The sequence below is a fragment of the Falco cherrug genome, chromosome 10 (genome assembly GCF_023634085.1).
Source record: "Falco cherrug isolate bFalChe1 chromosome 10, bFalChe1.pri, whole genome shotgun sequence".
Taxonomy (NCBI): Eukaryota; Metazoa; Chordata; class Aves; order Falconiformes; family Falconidae; genus Falco; species Falco cherrug.
In genome coordinates, this window is record NC_073706.1 from 33,493,101 (window position 1) to 33,508,391 (window position 15,291).

Genomic DNA, 15,291 nt, shown 5'->3' on the forward strand with positions numbered 1-15,291 from the left:
AAGTCTCATTCAAAAACCAGCTAAAGATCTTCAGTTTTCCTTCTAATGACATCCTCCCGTAAAGATACTCTACCAGAACTAGACAGCTGCTTTTCCTAAGTTAAGTACGCACAGTAAAGCATGTGCTGTTTCAGCAAACAGCACAAAGCACCGGTAAGTTTATACGGCTGTAATAACTTTTCTTCCGTATGTAAAACCGGCAACAGAAAAGCATGTTCAAAATTCATGGGATTTAGTTTACAAAACAATATACTTAAGAATATGCCAGTGTTCATAGCATGTACGTTCCCTTGGACAACACATCTAGAAAAAACGTCAGTTACAGTGAGGTTAGGTGCTAACTTGTATGAAAACAGCTATCTGCAAACCCAAGTTGTACAGAGAAACTGAGATGAAGATATTACAAATGCAGCTGCATTGATTAGTCCAAGGAAAAAGGGCTTTTAGACTAACAGAATTTAGGGCAGAGAAAATATTTATACTTCAAGTTTGCAACCGCCTTCTTAGAAGCAGAAGCTTTGTGTTGTACTCGGAAACTGCAGTGTAAGTTCCCTCATGTTTTGATAGTTATTTTTTAACCGATACTTGAATTTTTTTTGGTCAAGCTAAACACAAAGAATATGTCCTACTATAGTTGAAATACGAGGTAGGAAACACTCGAAGTATACATTCCACATTAGCAAAAAGCAGAGAGTCAACTGAAAGTTTGTTGTGCAACATTTTGCTTTCAGGTGTTTGAAGGCACACGAGCTACCAAGAATAACTGCCCCTTTATAGGCCAGTACCGAGATACCATTTGGTGTACCACATGAGAGACAAAGGGGTTTTAAAGGAACAACTTGGGAAAAGAATGAAAACAGCAGGAAAGCCTTGAACACAGCTGAATACTTGAGAACATACAGATGAAAAAATAAGCTTGTTCAGAAAACCACTTCATGTATTTCTAGAGGTGTAAATAAGAAACCAGCGAGCAGAAGAAAATGTTGACTTCAGACTATCAATTTAACAGTAAAGCCCAATACTAAAAGTTCTTAAACAGTGCAACAGAAGCCACACCACAGATAGGCAAAAAAGTTAAGGTAGGAAATACACGACAAATTTTCTGCAGTGACAGAAAAAAACTGACAAGATCTTAATAACAATCCCTAAAAATAAAGGCAGCAGCATAAACTTCTTACCAGTATTACTCCTATGCTGTTAAGCTCTATAAGCTCCTGATTCACACTGCTTGTATTCGTCTGTAAAAGGCTAGATATTAATCTAATCACGTTTAAACGCGTGTTTCCCACAGGTGGATCCAATACACCCCAAGTTGTCTTCATGACACCTTTCTGAAAATGAAACAAGGATATAACAGACCCCATTAAAATACATAAAATAAGCTTTTAAAAACCAGCTCATTACTATGCACAATGGTAAGAGCAGTGCTTAAAAATACAATACAATCAATCCTTGAGCAGCAGTCTTACCTTCACTGTGCAAAAAAGCAATTTTCAGTTCTGAACACTATAGCTTATTTTAACTCCATAGACAGGAAATAATAAAAACAGCCACACGAAACCAGTGACATTGTAAAAACCGATGGTTAACTACAGACAGGACCTCAAAGTAGATGCGCATTCTACCCAATCTTGAAATTAATTAGGAGATACTACTTGGGAAGTGCTTCTCCCTGGTGAAGCCAGCCATAGTCTACATTGTTCCAATATACACAAAACAGCTAGGTAGACAGTTTCTAAATATTTAATGCCTCAACCACCCGACCTTCACGTACCTGAAAACAACTTCATTAAGCAACAGGCTTCTCTAGTATCTTATTCTAATTTTAGCTGGTTAACAAATTGGAACTGATGTCACGTAACTAAGTGCCAGCCAATAAGAGAAATCTTGTGTTAGCTACTGTAAAAGCTAAAAATCTAGTAGCAAATATGCTAGGAGCAGGAGAATTCATAATGAAAATGTCTTCCAACCTTAAGGCACAAACAGGTTTTCATGAAGAGACCACTACTGCCTTCTGTAACACTGAATGTCACTTTTGCCTGACCAGCACCACCCTTGCATCAGAAAAGATAAGTGACAACCTGCTAGCTCATTTCTCCATTCCTTACATAAAGCAATGATCTAAGGATGGTCATTTAACTAGTGCTTAAAACGATCAGATTCAGTAACTCTAACTCCACTAGATGACTTACTCAAATGTCTAATCATCAGAAAATACTCAAGTACCCTCTGTGACCCTGCTTTTAATGTAATATAGACCTGTACCTTGCCACATTGTTGCAATAAGCAAAAGAGTTTCTTTGCATTATCTTTCTGCATTTGGAAATCCTGAGGTCTCATCTTCTCCCAGATAAAATACAGTGTAACACCACCTTAACTCCCTACACATCTGGTATTTCATACACCTCAGGTCTTTATTTCCACTTTGGCCCACAGGTCCTTCTTTCTTATGGACCATGGCACTCTGTTCAGGGTGCAGCGCCCCAGCTGAAATTCTGCCAGTGAAAATTTGAGTGGAAAAATATGAAAGGATCATAGGTAACCCCCCTATTTATACATCTTCTATTTATCTTTTTGCAACAGCCTGACACAGGTAAGTTGCTTAAATCAGTTGAAAAGCCCAAAGAATTTAACATGCCTGGAGTGCCAGGTGCATGCTGTGGAGCTGGTCTACTTGTGTCCTGGGCAAGTCTAGAGAAACGTGGGCCATGCTGAAGTTCCACACAACTGAAGCATCCATAGTCTGTGTTTCCTATTCTGCCAGGATTTCCAAGCGGGGTGGGGGTGGGGGGAGAGAGGACCCACCCTAAGAATATTTAGCAAATCCCTTTTCATTGCTTTCAAAAAGTATGAATTGCTTCAAGGCTATTCTGCCAATTAAACAAAGTTTAAGCTGGAAAACCCTATCAAGTAGCACAACACACTGGTTCAGGGACACTAATGAGCAGCAAAGCTCACAAGAGGCTGGGAAGGAGGCTGGGTACTTGCCCAGACGTTGTCAAACTGCATTTTGTCTGTTGTTATAACCTGCCTAAAATACAGCCATATAGCAACAGTCTTGTTTCAATTAATTTGGTAAAGTTAGGTTTCACTTACTTTTGGAGGCTCAAGTAAGAGTTCATGGAAGGATGAAAGTCGTGCTTTTATGGCTTCTAAAACACTTTTGTTGACCGAATATGTTGAATTGCTCATGCCTGGAGGACAGATCTCTATATGGCCTTCAAATCTAACACACACAAGCAAAATCTGATAATTAATATCAAAACTAGTTGTAAAGCATCTTTAAGGTATGATTTTGAGAGTGTCACAGTTCTGAAGGCACGTGAAAAGAGGAGGCCAGCAAAAAGATCACGTTACAAATACAAATTAAGTGTGAATTAATGGTTGAACAAGACTTTTCTAAACACCATCTCTAGTATTTTTTGGTTTATTGTGCTTGAAATCACTGATATAGTTTTGAGATTAAACACTACAGCTGTTTTTTCCTCTTTTGAAGCAGATCAAGAGCTTCATTCATCTATCCTGAACAAACAAGTTGAATGTACCAGAGATCTGTTCAGCGGTTTCTCAAAATGAAGTTGTAATAAAACTCTGAATTTAAAAAGCTAGAACCCATTCGTTGCACTGTACATATTTACTCTATTCCTTGTATGCAGAAACAAATTGATGAAGTGCAGTTAGTCTGATCTGTCACATGACAGTTAACTGGCCTGCAGAAAAGACCAGTCACTTGGTGAAATTGTAGCAATGCCAACTGCAATCACTTAGTTTCCTTCTACTTACACGACAGACCACAGAAGTAGTTCAGTCATAAGCGTACGGAAGACACTTGGTAATGTTGAGCAGTAGTTTAATTAAATTACACAGGCATAATTTAAGCCAAATAAAAGACTTACGTCTGTCGTCGTGTCTCAAGTAAGGTCAAGAGTATTTGGATTGCACTGACTATTGCAGATTCATTTTTTTCTTTATGAAAAATATTAGACAGCAGCTGCTCTATGATTTCTTGTCTGAAAAGAAAAGCATTGGTATCAGATACAACACTACTTCAAGACAGAGCTGTTAACAGAAGTAGCTACCATTTACCTATGTAAAATTAATAAAGGGATAATAAAAGGAAAGCCAGTAGCTATTTCAAGCTAGCAGGTACCGCTAGGACAATCACTCCCATCCTCACTGCCACAATGATATTCTCCTATTAAGATCACAGAATCATTTAGGTTGGAAAAGCCAGATCAAAAACCCAATTCAGCTTGCCGGAACAGCCACACAAGCCTAAAGCCTATAACCAAAAGAGAATACAGAAGCACCTCCTCTGGCAGAAACACACACCTAGATTAACTGAAAACAAGTAAGTGATCAAAGCCAAAGTCTCCCATGCGTACACTGCACAGTATCAAACTGACCTCTACACATCTGATCCCACTTGGCAGCGCAGGAAATATTTTAATGAGACAATCCCCACCCTCCCCCCCATGAAGTCCTCCATGTGGACTCTCCTTACTTGCAGAGTATTTTTATTAATATTTTTTTAAAGTATTTATTTTAAATCACACAGATGACAGGTAGCCAAGAAAATTCACCTGAAAAGCGGGGCTCTCCATTTCTAAAGGTTTTCAAGGTCAAAAGTTAAACCCCATAATTTTTATGAACTGAAAATAAAATCAGAAATTCAAACCAACTTACTTCTCTAGACTGGCAAGCAGTGGATCTGGTTCTGAACTGTTCTGTACTTGTAACATCTGATCTCTGCTTAGACGAATAATTTCACAGAGTGACTGTGATGCATTTGAATGCCTCTGGAACAGAAAAACATAGCTTTTCACTGTAAAGTAATAACATACTGGACTAATTCTTCAATGAAAAACTGTGAAAGATTCAACTCCGAAAGAGTCTCTCCTACCCCAAAATATTCAAGCAATAGCTTCATGCCATAATTAAGACTCAACAAGACAAAAAACCCTTGATGCATGGGGCAAGAATCTATTTCCAGTATTAAGATAGCAAAACACTAGAGTTTAATCTTCAAACAGCACTGCACATGCATAAAGCTTTGACCAGGATCTGATGGGGGCGGGGGGCAGTGGGTGAAAAAACCCTATACATCCTCCCTCAAATGATCCACACCTAAACTGCTGAAATGAGCAAGCAGAAAACAGTGAAACTAAGAAGTTTTCACATTACGTTGTACAACTTGCTGAATAGACAGACCCAGAACAGTGTCAGACCAATACTTACATCTTCATCTTGAGATGGATGTACTATTTCCACAAGCCGCTGGATAATTCTCTCCTCATTTAGCCACTGAAAAGTTTTTGTGGGCGTTAGTAACAATGTCATCCAAGTGAACAAACTAAATGGATAGAAACTAACCAAAACTAGTTGTTTGACAATTATCACAAGTCATACTGTTGATATTTCTAAAAAAGGACTAACAATACTTCAGAAGACAGGAAAAAAGTAAAATCACTGTTTCTGAGCAACTGTAAGAAAGAAAGCCTTATGTATAATTTTAAAATAAACTTTCTGATGCCAAAAAGTGTTCAGTAAGGTCCAAAACATTTTTAAAACTGCATCTAGCAGTGTTAAATTAGATACTGAAGACGAGAGGAAGAGACTAGCCACTCGGGTTCTAAACTGTCCCCACAAATGCTCTGGCTCCACTACAAAAGTATTGGCAGCTTGAAGCAGAAAGAACCCCACACGTCTAAGAAATAAGCTTTGTAAAACCAGCAGAAGATAAGCCACTTTACAGTTCACACGTCAAACAAAAGTCTTTCAAGACATTTTACTTACATTTAACACTTCTTGCCGGGGCTGTGGAGGTTCTATGCAAGTCAGTAGTCTGAGCAACAAGTCCATGATTGCAGAGGTCCCTATGTGCTTAATAATGAGGTCTACAAAATCATGCTTCCTCTTTAAAAAATCCACAATCTAGAAATTAAGAAGCCAGTTTACATTTGCTTATCTGGATTTTACATGGTAAATCACACCAACCAGTTTTGATTCTCTCTCCTACCAAACTGAGAAAGTAAACGAGAACATCTTAAATGCTTTTGCCACTTAAAGCTGCAGTACAAGGTGAGATAAAATAATACACACGTGTAGAGTAGCAAAAGTGGCACTTTTCATACTATATGCGGTATGTCTTGGTCCTCCTTCCACACCCAGCTTGCTGACCATGAACTACTTATACCCCAATGCACAGTCAGTTTTCCTTTTGGTATGAATTACTCTCATTCCTGCTTAGTGAGCAAAGCTCAACACAGCAAAACTTTTAACATAATCAAGCAAGCTCTGTATTTGTTTCTATTAAAGATACAAAACAGTCAAAACTTAATTCATCCAGGTATGAGCACCAGTCATTGCAGCTGATGGCAGGACTGGGCCACATGAAGAGACTACAACAATGTTTCTGAACAAGGACTCAATATGTCTGGTCTTATTTAGTAAGAATTCTTCACACCAAATCGGACCCACTCCCACTGATTCAATTCAGCAACCTTCACCTCTAACAGCAATTAATGCAAATATCGCCACATAACATACTGAACTAAGCTAAGCCAAAAAGTAAACACACACACTGATCGCACAAATAGCTCAGAGGCAAATCTGAACCAAATACATGTTACTCATCCAGATTATTTCTTAATCATGTGCATACCGTAAAAGAAGTTAGCATCTTCAGCTAGTATGGAAGTTGGAACACTTTTGACCCTGCTGCTACCCCTCAAACACACAGTCTTAAAGCAGCACTACTAAGTAGTACAACTTTATTAGAACACTTGTTACACTGGAAAGCTTGTAAATATTTACCTGTTCTGGTTTTCTGCTTATAAGAATACTTAGCACCTTGCTGAAGAAACTGGCCAGTAAAGGGTTTAGAGGAGATTCATTTAAGAGGAAGCTGTACAGTTTCATAAGTAAGGATTCTTCTTCTCCCAGCCTATCGTTGATCTGTGAGACATCCGATGTAAGCAGCTCACAGGATATGTTTGGATACCTGGGGAAAAGAAAATAAAATTATCCACCACTTATACTTCAAAGCTGTCATATTTCCAGCTCTGAATTCAAAACCTGGTAAGGCTTTTGACCAAGTTTTCAAGCAGGGTTGGTCTGCACTAATTAAAGTGGCAAACTATTGCAAGGTAACATAATTGCACATTTAGCCTACAAGCTCTGTTTCTTCACTTAAGAAATGGCCTACTCTGATCTTCAGTAGCAACGGGACAACACTAGGGAAGTGAGGAAAAGAAAGGGCATGCTTTTATTTTAAGATCTATTGTTAAATCCATCTGTTCAAATACTGATCTCATTTCAGAAGCCACTTCATTTTCTGAAGGGAAAAAAAGTTAATTACCAAGAAATTAAGCTGACTGATAGTACTGCACCAATACTGGGGAAGGAGCAGTGTGTTTGCCCCTTTCTAACATAACACTGATTATATTAAAAAGGTCAAAGGAATAGCTTTAGGATTATTTTTATATATATATCTCAATTATGCAGAAACTCAGTAAGCTAAGTCTGACAAAGCCTGCAAAACTAGCTATTTCTGACTCAGTGTCATGAAGCAGTACTACAGTTCAGAACACTGAGTAATTAAACCAAGGTGTCATCAAGACCAGTAATTTCCTGCACTTGACAGCACTCTCACACACTCACACTAAAGTTAACTGACAGCATCAGCAGCTTACTCCAAGTGAAAGATGCTTCAATTACAAACTCTACTAGTAACACTTACAGGAGGAGGTTTGGTTTACCAGAAATTAAGTGCTGCAACTAAGAGTATAGCTTATTTCACTTTTTTTTAACATACTGTTTTAAGAAAAAAAGCAGCCTTCTGCATGGGCAACTCTGAAGTAGGCCAAAAATGGCAGAAGTGCTTTTATATGAATTGCTAGGTTGACTTTTGAGTTTGAACCTTCCCAGCAAGGTAGCTGAACTCATGGCCATACCAAATTATTTCAGTTCTAGGTCTACAAAGGAAAACACCAGCAATTAAGACATTAAGTACATTCTTTCAAGGAGTGCTACATATGCTTTTGAATAAGCATCTTCAAAACATCGTACCGGTCATCAATAAAAGCTAAGCACTTAACTAACTCTACTACCCAAATAAGGTTTTTCATTCAACTATTTTCTTACGAAACACAACTACAAGATTCTTCATATGAGTTCTGATTATTTTTTTTAAGCGTCCTTTAAACAGCAACTGGGGTTTGGAAGCATTTGTAGGTAAGAGGCTTTCGTTTAGAAAAAACGCAAATACATAGAACGATTTATTTAAAAGTTCTACAAAGCCCACTGACGACAAACTTACTCTATAAAGATACCAGTATTGTACTACACACCAGCATGCAGGGATTCAAAACACACTATCAAATTAACTGAAGTTACCCTTCTTTCCACCTTCCCAAATTTCCCCCACCCCCAAGAGTTTTCCTACTTATATCGAATTTTTTCATCCATGTCTTGAGGTGGCTCTTCAATTATAAATGAAACTAAGTCTTCCAAACATTCTGACTTCAGCAGAAACTCTATAAGTTTGCGATTCTGAGCCTTGCACTCTTGCAGAACATCTTCTTCATCCATCAATTCCTTCAGTGTTACATCTTCTCTCTCTAGAAGTGTATCTATGTGGGATGACGAATGGAGATCAAATTTCCAAAACATGCTGGTCTGGATAAGAAGAATACACATAAAGCATTAAGTTTACAAATCTATTTAAGCAGTAGTATTATTTGTAGTATCACTTCATAGTAGTACTTCATAGCTTTTAAGCCCAGAAGTATCTGCACACAGACATTTTCTAGAACTCACGAGACAACAGTAGATGCTGATGATCAAAAGAGTTACAAAATCAGGCTTGATTAAAGATGACTGAATACTATGTAGTAATTTTTGTACCTTTAGCAATAGCCAATATTCTATCTTCCAAAGATTAAGTTAGGCAGCTCCAGGGTTTTACTTACATGAAAGGAACATGCTACTCTCCACTAAAGAAAAAGGGTAACTTTGATTTCCAATTTACTGAATTCACTCTTCCCAACTTCTATTTTTAATCTATCCACTGTGTCTTGGATTCAGAACAACTTGCTCAGCAATTAAGAGCTAGGGAAGATAAAACGGGCACTGCATTAATGCACTAGAGTACCACCTCTACCATTGAAGAAAATGCCTATGAAGGTAGAGGAATTTTAGTAATTTTAACTTGCAGGCAACAAAGTGCTGGAGCCAATTTCAACACTGGACCTACTCTCTCACTGTACCTCCCTCCATAAACTCAACACAGGAGGAAGAACAAGGGACAATAAAATATCTTACACTAAGATGTGAAAGGGCAGTGGCCCCAACCACTGAAATACTGTAACAGGCCGTAACAAATGCGTAAGGATGAGCAACTTCATCTCCCCTTACAAAATGCTACAGCACCTCCATGTTAACGCTGTTGCCTCAAGACACCTTTGCAAGCAGCTGCTACTGAGACAACTGTGCCAGCAGAAAAGATTCAGCCTACAATAGATCCAATAAACTCCTGCTTTCACCTCTCATTAAGCTCAATACGGGTATTTGCTCCACTCCCCCCTCTCCAGAACAGGGCTTTTACATGACATTTAACCTCTGGCATAGTATCAGCTGGTCTTATAGCAATGTAGAATTCAAGTGGATTGAAAGAGATACTACAGATAGTGGAGAACATTAAGAAACTTTTCCTTCCTTACAATTGGAAGCAGCACGGTTTGAGCAGTACTCATTCAAATAAGGAAAGAAACACTCCTTTTGCTCCTTTAGTAACTGCCTTCCAAGTGTGAAGGATTAATTCAATACATTACTGCTGTACATTAGCAACATCAGCTGTGAGGACATGTAGTTACTGCAGAGAATGTAGGTGAATTTTACCGTTTTAGCAAGAAAATATCTGTAAGCTGCAGGCTGTATGCAGGAGCAAGCTTAAAGACAATAATCAAACTATGCTTTTGACATACACTCTTATAAAGACCTAAAATCACCAAAACATCTAATTCTTATGCAAACTGAGGTGGTAGACAGCTTTAAACATTTATTTCCAAGTTAAAATGGATTCAGCATGCAACTACAGCTACTTAGAATGGTGAAGTGTCAAATTTAGTACTTTAGCAGTTTTTAGAAAACAGATACAAGTCCAAGGATCCAGCAGAACCCTTATGACTCTCCATTAGCAAGACTTCCAGTATTTGGCCTAAATATCGAAAAGCCTGGTATACTCATTATGGAGTTGTCAGAAGTTGTAAGCATACGTAACTGCCCCCAGATTACACAGCTTTCTGATTCTGTTTGACTCCCATATCAGAAAAGGTACAGAAAATTTTAATTGCGGTATCAGTACTTATAATCATCTGAGATCCTATACAAGGATTAAGTGGTTAAACAGAAAAACAATCTTTTATACTAAAAGTATTAGTAAACTTACAAGCAGGGTTCAAAAGACTTGATCTCACAAATTAGCTTATACAAAGTTATTGAAAATACCAGCTTGTGGGTATTCAGGCTACAAACAGACTTACTGTAAGCAAGTGAAACTAGTGCATTGTTAAAGTCAAAGGATTTATTTTTTTTTAAGCCTCTACAAAGTAGATCAAATCCCTCCCCTTGCCCCAGTTAGTGAAAGGAGCATCGTTGCAAGTAACCACAATCAATGCTAATTCCAGATGTAAATCCCTCTGCAGCGATTAAAGCTCATTTCAGTAGCTTCAACATATTTCTCAGTTACTTATTTCAAGAGAAATTCAACAACGGAAAATAGCATCAAAAAAAAAAAAGGCATACTACTGCAAACATGTTACTGTGTTATTTCACAAACTGTCGCCCAGGCAAGCTCTTTTAGGGGTGCTCCCTCAACATGTCAGGTGGCGGCCAGAGATTATTCCATCACTTTTCAACAGGAGCCCAGGTCCTTTGAAGTAAGGAAAAATAAACAACATAAAACGTGCCAAAGAGGAAGTCCAGGAACCCTGAAGAGAAGAGAATTTTCTTAGGCTTTATCACTGGTGATAATCTAGAATCAGCCTACCATAGTCCTGAATTGAAGGTTTAAAAACAAGAAGTTACTGTTATTTTTCCCACAGCCTACTGTTCTATCCTCCCTCCCAAAACCTACCCATTCTGAAATTTTGGATTATTTTCTTTTTTTTTTTTTCACATTTCAGTCCCACTAACACTGTCAGAATTACACTTTACGTCCACAAATCAGGAGTACTCCTCCCAATATTTCACTATCTGCAAATTTATGATAAATTCCGCAGGTCAACTGGGTTGTGTTAGTCCCAATGTTCAACTCCATTGCCAATATAGGCAGAAAAATCACAACATTTGGATTGAATGCAAAAGACTGCCAAATACACGACACACTCAAGATTAGATACCAGAAGAAGCAGAATGATCCAAGATAATACTGAACACACTCAGCTATGGAAAGAAAAAAATGTGTTAAAGTTGGTAAAGCTGCTGCAGATATTTGACTGTCTTTTGTAACTTGAGTTAGCTTTCCATAATCTCTGAAAGTTCCCAGAAAGCAAGACTAAGACTACCAATTCATGTAAATTTAGTACTTCTGAAAGTTTACATCAGCTTGCTCATGTACAAGTTAGGACAATTCAAGATCCTAAGGAACACCTAGCTTTCAGAAACACATTGCTTTGTCTTCTTGGTTAATATTGTTAACAGATTCTTCTCTGAATGAAAGCTGAAATAAAAGTTTACTGTATGGAATGTTAACGCAAATGTGAACGGAAAGCAAGCAGTCCATCAAAACAAAGAAGCCTATCAACTGCTCTGAGATACAGGTAATGAAATCCTCACTTAAATTGTTTGCTAAAGGGAAGAAATAAAGCTGTGAAGCTATCCTTTCAGACCAGAAAAACATCTGAAGTCTATTTGCCTACTGCAGCTGAAGAAAACTACACTGTGTATTTTGTTTAACAGTAACTACTATGTGGTTCTTTCTAAAGACCAAATGCTTAACTGCCATCTCCATCAAAAAAAAAATTGGTAACAAGTGTATCAGTAAGTTTCTCTGTAGCTTTGAGTGGACATGTAGCTGTCAAACACCTTTAGCAGATAAGAGACATTCATGTTTTCAAGCTACAGGACAAAAACGTGAATTCCAGTCAAACAAGCTTCATTTCAGACAACGCCTCCTATACTGAACCTTTTAAAAAACAGTTGTTACATTCAAGCATCGAGAAGTCCCTTTAATAAATATGAAAACTATTACAAATAAGCTGCTCATTTAAGTTTAATTTCTAAGCATCACGCTTCAGCAAAACATGAGAAACATACTTTGCAAGGAGGTACTTTCAACCTGGTACCTCACACTTCTTCCTAACAGTTGAGTATTGGTAGCTACAAGCAGATACAGGGATCCAGACCAGTGCAGAAAGCAAACTGGAAGGGCCTCAGCGAACCAGCTGAAGGCTGTTACCTGACAACTGGATGGTCAAAGCACATACACACAGAGCTTCCAGTAGGAACTTCACAGATTGTACAGCAATACCCAGTTTCATTTTTCAAGCAAGAGAAATTTTTTAAAAAGTTTAACAGTGTCAAGCTGAAGATTCTGTAATATATGAAAGTGAGAAACGCTACATAGAGAGTTATAACAAGAACTGCATTATAAACTAAAAGAAAATTGGAAGTTATGTACCATCATGTTTTCTCGCTATAGGGGTCAAATGCACAGATGAAAAAAAAAAACAAGTTACTTGTACACCAACAACTTTTCCATGATTGAAATACATCCTAAATTATGTAGACTGCTTCAGCAAAACAGGTTTTTACAATTCCTGTATAGCAACTAGCAAAAGACAGCTTAGTCATTGGATGCAAGGAGAGCAGCCACCAAAGGAGTCTACGGTGCCACCACAGGCTTTCAAGGTCATATTTCTTAACGATAAAAGCATTTCCAAAGCAAATAATCCATTGCCTTCTGAAAACTAAGTAGGTAGGTAGGTTTGGAGAAGACAAAGTAATGAAGATAAATTCTTATGCTTTTATCATTAAAAGAGAATCTACCAACATTAACACCTTTAAATGCATTCAGTGATTTCTTCAAAACACTAAGCATGCCCTCCACCACTTTCCCATAACCGCAGTTAGTCCCTAGCCACATTTAGTTAGTTTCCAGTTTGGGGGTTGGGGGTGGGTTTTTTTTCTCTCCTTTCTCCAAACAACGGACAGTAATTAGACACCATGCTAGCATTTAAAAGTGCTTATTCTGACACTGATAATGGAAAACAAAGCTAAGCCTGAGTGCATATCTGAAAAAATTTTAGTGCTAAACAGAATTACCAGTCACTCAAGCTGACAGAAAAGATATTCCAGTGGCTACTTTTTAAACAGCCTATTTCACTGCCAGAGCATCACTCCTTGTAAACCTGGTGTCTACAACTGCCTGTCCTTTGCAGGCTGGGGCACAATTCCTCAAGGCGTTAGATATCCCAGAACCTATTAAGTGGGAAAATTGAGCATTTATGCATTTAGTCTGGAATCAAGGGCAATTTGAAGAAAAACAGTACAGCAACTGAACCTGTAGCTTGTTTATCTGGACCAAAACAGTCCTTTGCTGTAAAATAATGTTAATTTATAGCAATACACAGTTATGCCGTAACTGAATTCTCCACTTTAAGAATGCAAGAAGTAATCCCTCCTATATGGCAATGCACTTACACTGCTGCTTCTACACTGAAAGTTCAGGGAGAAAAAACATTACAGAATTCTTTGTCTTCTATCCCATTAGAATAGTATGGGTTTTAAATAGCGTTCAAAACTCTGCTCTTAACTATTCTTCAGTTTTATTTCTAAATACTTTGAGTACAATAAAGACCATACTTACCCAATAACCTATATTTTCAACTAAAGCAGTGAGGTTTGTTCTGTTATTAGCTTGAAAGATACAAGCTATTGTTCCAAGTCCCTAGCTTTAAATACATTACATTAAAGCCAGTAACCACAAATTAAAAAAAACAGTAATACAGGAGAGTTTTCATGGCACAGTTTCCATTTCTTAAACAAAATGCAAGGTTCACTTTATATAGGGTAAAAATCTCATGTGAACACCAAGTAAAATGTAGTGGTCTCTTCAGTATCAGAACAGACTGCTTAGGCCTCAGATGTGAACCCTAGTGGAAATCATTTTTTGAGAAATACTCCACTACTTAGACTAACATTTAAACTTTCATAAGTTAGTGAAGTTTCCAAGAAACTTTGTGGAGGAGGGAGCCAACAGACCTTTTGAAACTAGAAAGAACAAAACAGAACACAAACTACAAACACCTTTACCTCAACAATTCAATACATATTGCACCCATATTTCAAATACTGCGCACAGTCCTATTCCATTTACAAGAGGACACAGCAAACTGGAAAAGATACTGGAAGGGAAACAAAACCAACCAACTCTTTCACAGAGTGCTGGGAAACCTTGCACAGGCTAGCCTCACCTTCCTTCTCCGCCAGCAGGGCATCTGGATGCTTATTATCATTAATTTGTAAGATTCAAGAACTGTGGGGGAGCACTCCTCATAATTAACCTAAGCAACATTTCAGTGTTTTGAACTATTTGCAGGTAAAATTTCACTTACATACCAAAAAACCAAAACACTGCACCTTCTCCCAAATGCCAAGAATTCCTGGGTAACCACATGTTTTGAATACAAGACAAACAATTCAGCATGTTCACGGCCTATTGTACAATTTAAGCTTGTACTACAGATACAATTCCTTCCAGCCGTTACACTCATTTACGGCACATACGCTACTCACCTCAGCTAACTCCTATACTTTCAGAGGGCAACTACATACCCCAGTGAAATGCAGGCAAAAGACCCCAGGTAGCAGTCCTTTCTTGACTGGGAGAGAAAGGTGTCAGAAAACTGTATGAGGACACAGGAGTTTCCATAACATCCTCTAACAGCTACTGCCACCTCCTCCTAATGCAGGAAATTATCTAATAAATAGGGACTTCCACTCCCCTATCTGGCAAGGGAAGAAGCAGGTTGCAGAACAGCTGACAACTGAGACAGAAGTGAAACCACTTTGACCTTTACTTATCACACTAGCTTCCCTTATTTATACACACTAGCTGCACTTTTACCTACATCAGAACTATAAATACATCATTTTTTTACATTATATAGATTATATCCATCATGTGCACATATAATCCCCCTTCATTATGAGTGAATGCCCCAATGATCAATTGCTTTGACACACTGAAGTACGCAAGTCAAAACTAATTAATGTTTACTGAAAGAC

At 38.0% G+C, this 15,291-nt stretch overlaps 1 protein-coding gene across 11 annotated transcripts in view; it reads right to left on the reverse strand.

The window, feature by feature from the left end:
* Positions 1-15,291, reverse strand: part of PPP6R3 (protein phosphatase 6 regulatory subunit 3) — a 64,203-nt gene that overhangs the window by 31,862 nt on the left and 17,050 nt on the right. For 8 of the 11 annotated variants that reach the window (XM_055722154.1, XM_027810479.2, XM_027810486.2 and 5 more), the window contains 9 exons: positions 10,807-10,933; positions 8,447-8,679; positions 6,817-7,003; positions 5,797-5,934; positions 5,239-5,304; positions 4,687-4,799; positions 3,897-4,010; positions 3,097-3,226; positions 1,179-1,331 (listed from right to left, as the gene is read on the reverse strand). In XM_055722154.1, coding sequence (XP_055578129.1) covers positions 1,179-1,331; positions 3,097-3,226; positions 3,897-4,010; positions 4,687-4,799; positions 5,239-5,304; positions 5,797-5,934; positions 6,817-7,003; positions 8,447-8,679; positions 10,807-10,818 — 1,146 coding nt within the window. In that variant the 5' untranslated portion in view covers positions 10,819-10,933. The remainder of the gene's footprint in view (positions 1-1,178; positions 1,332-3,096; positions 3,227-3,896; positions 4,011-4,686; positions 4,800-5,238; positions 5,305-5,796; positions 5,935-6,816; positions 7,004-8,446; positions 8,680-10,806; positions 10,934-15,291) is intronic. The other 3 variants (XM_027810482.2, XM_027810481.2, XM_027810483.2) reach the window with 1 other exon arrangement.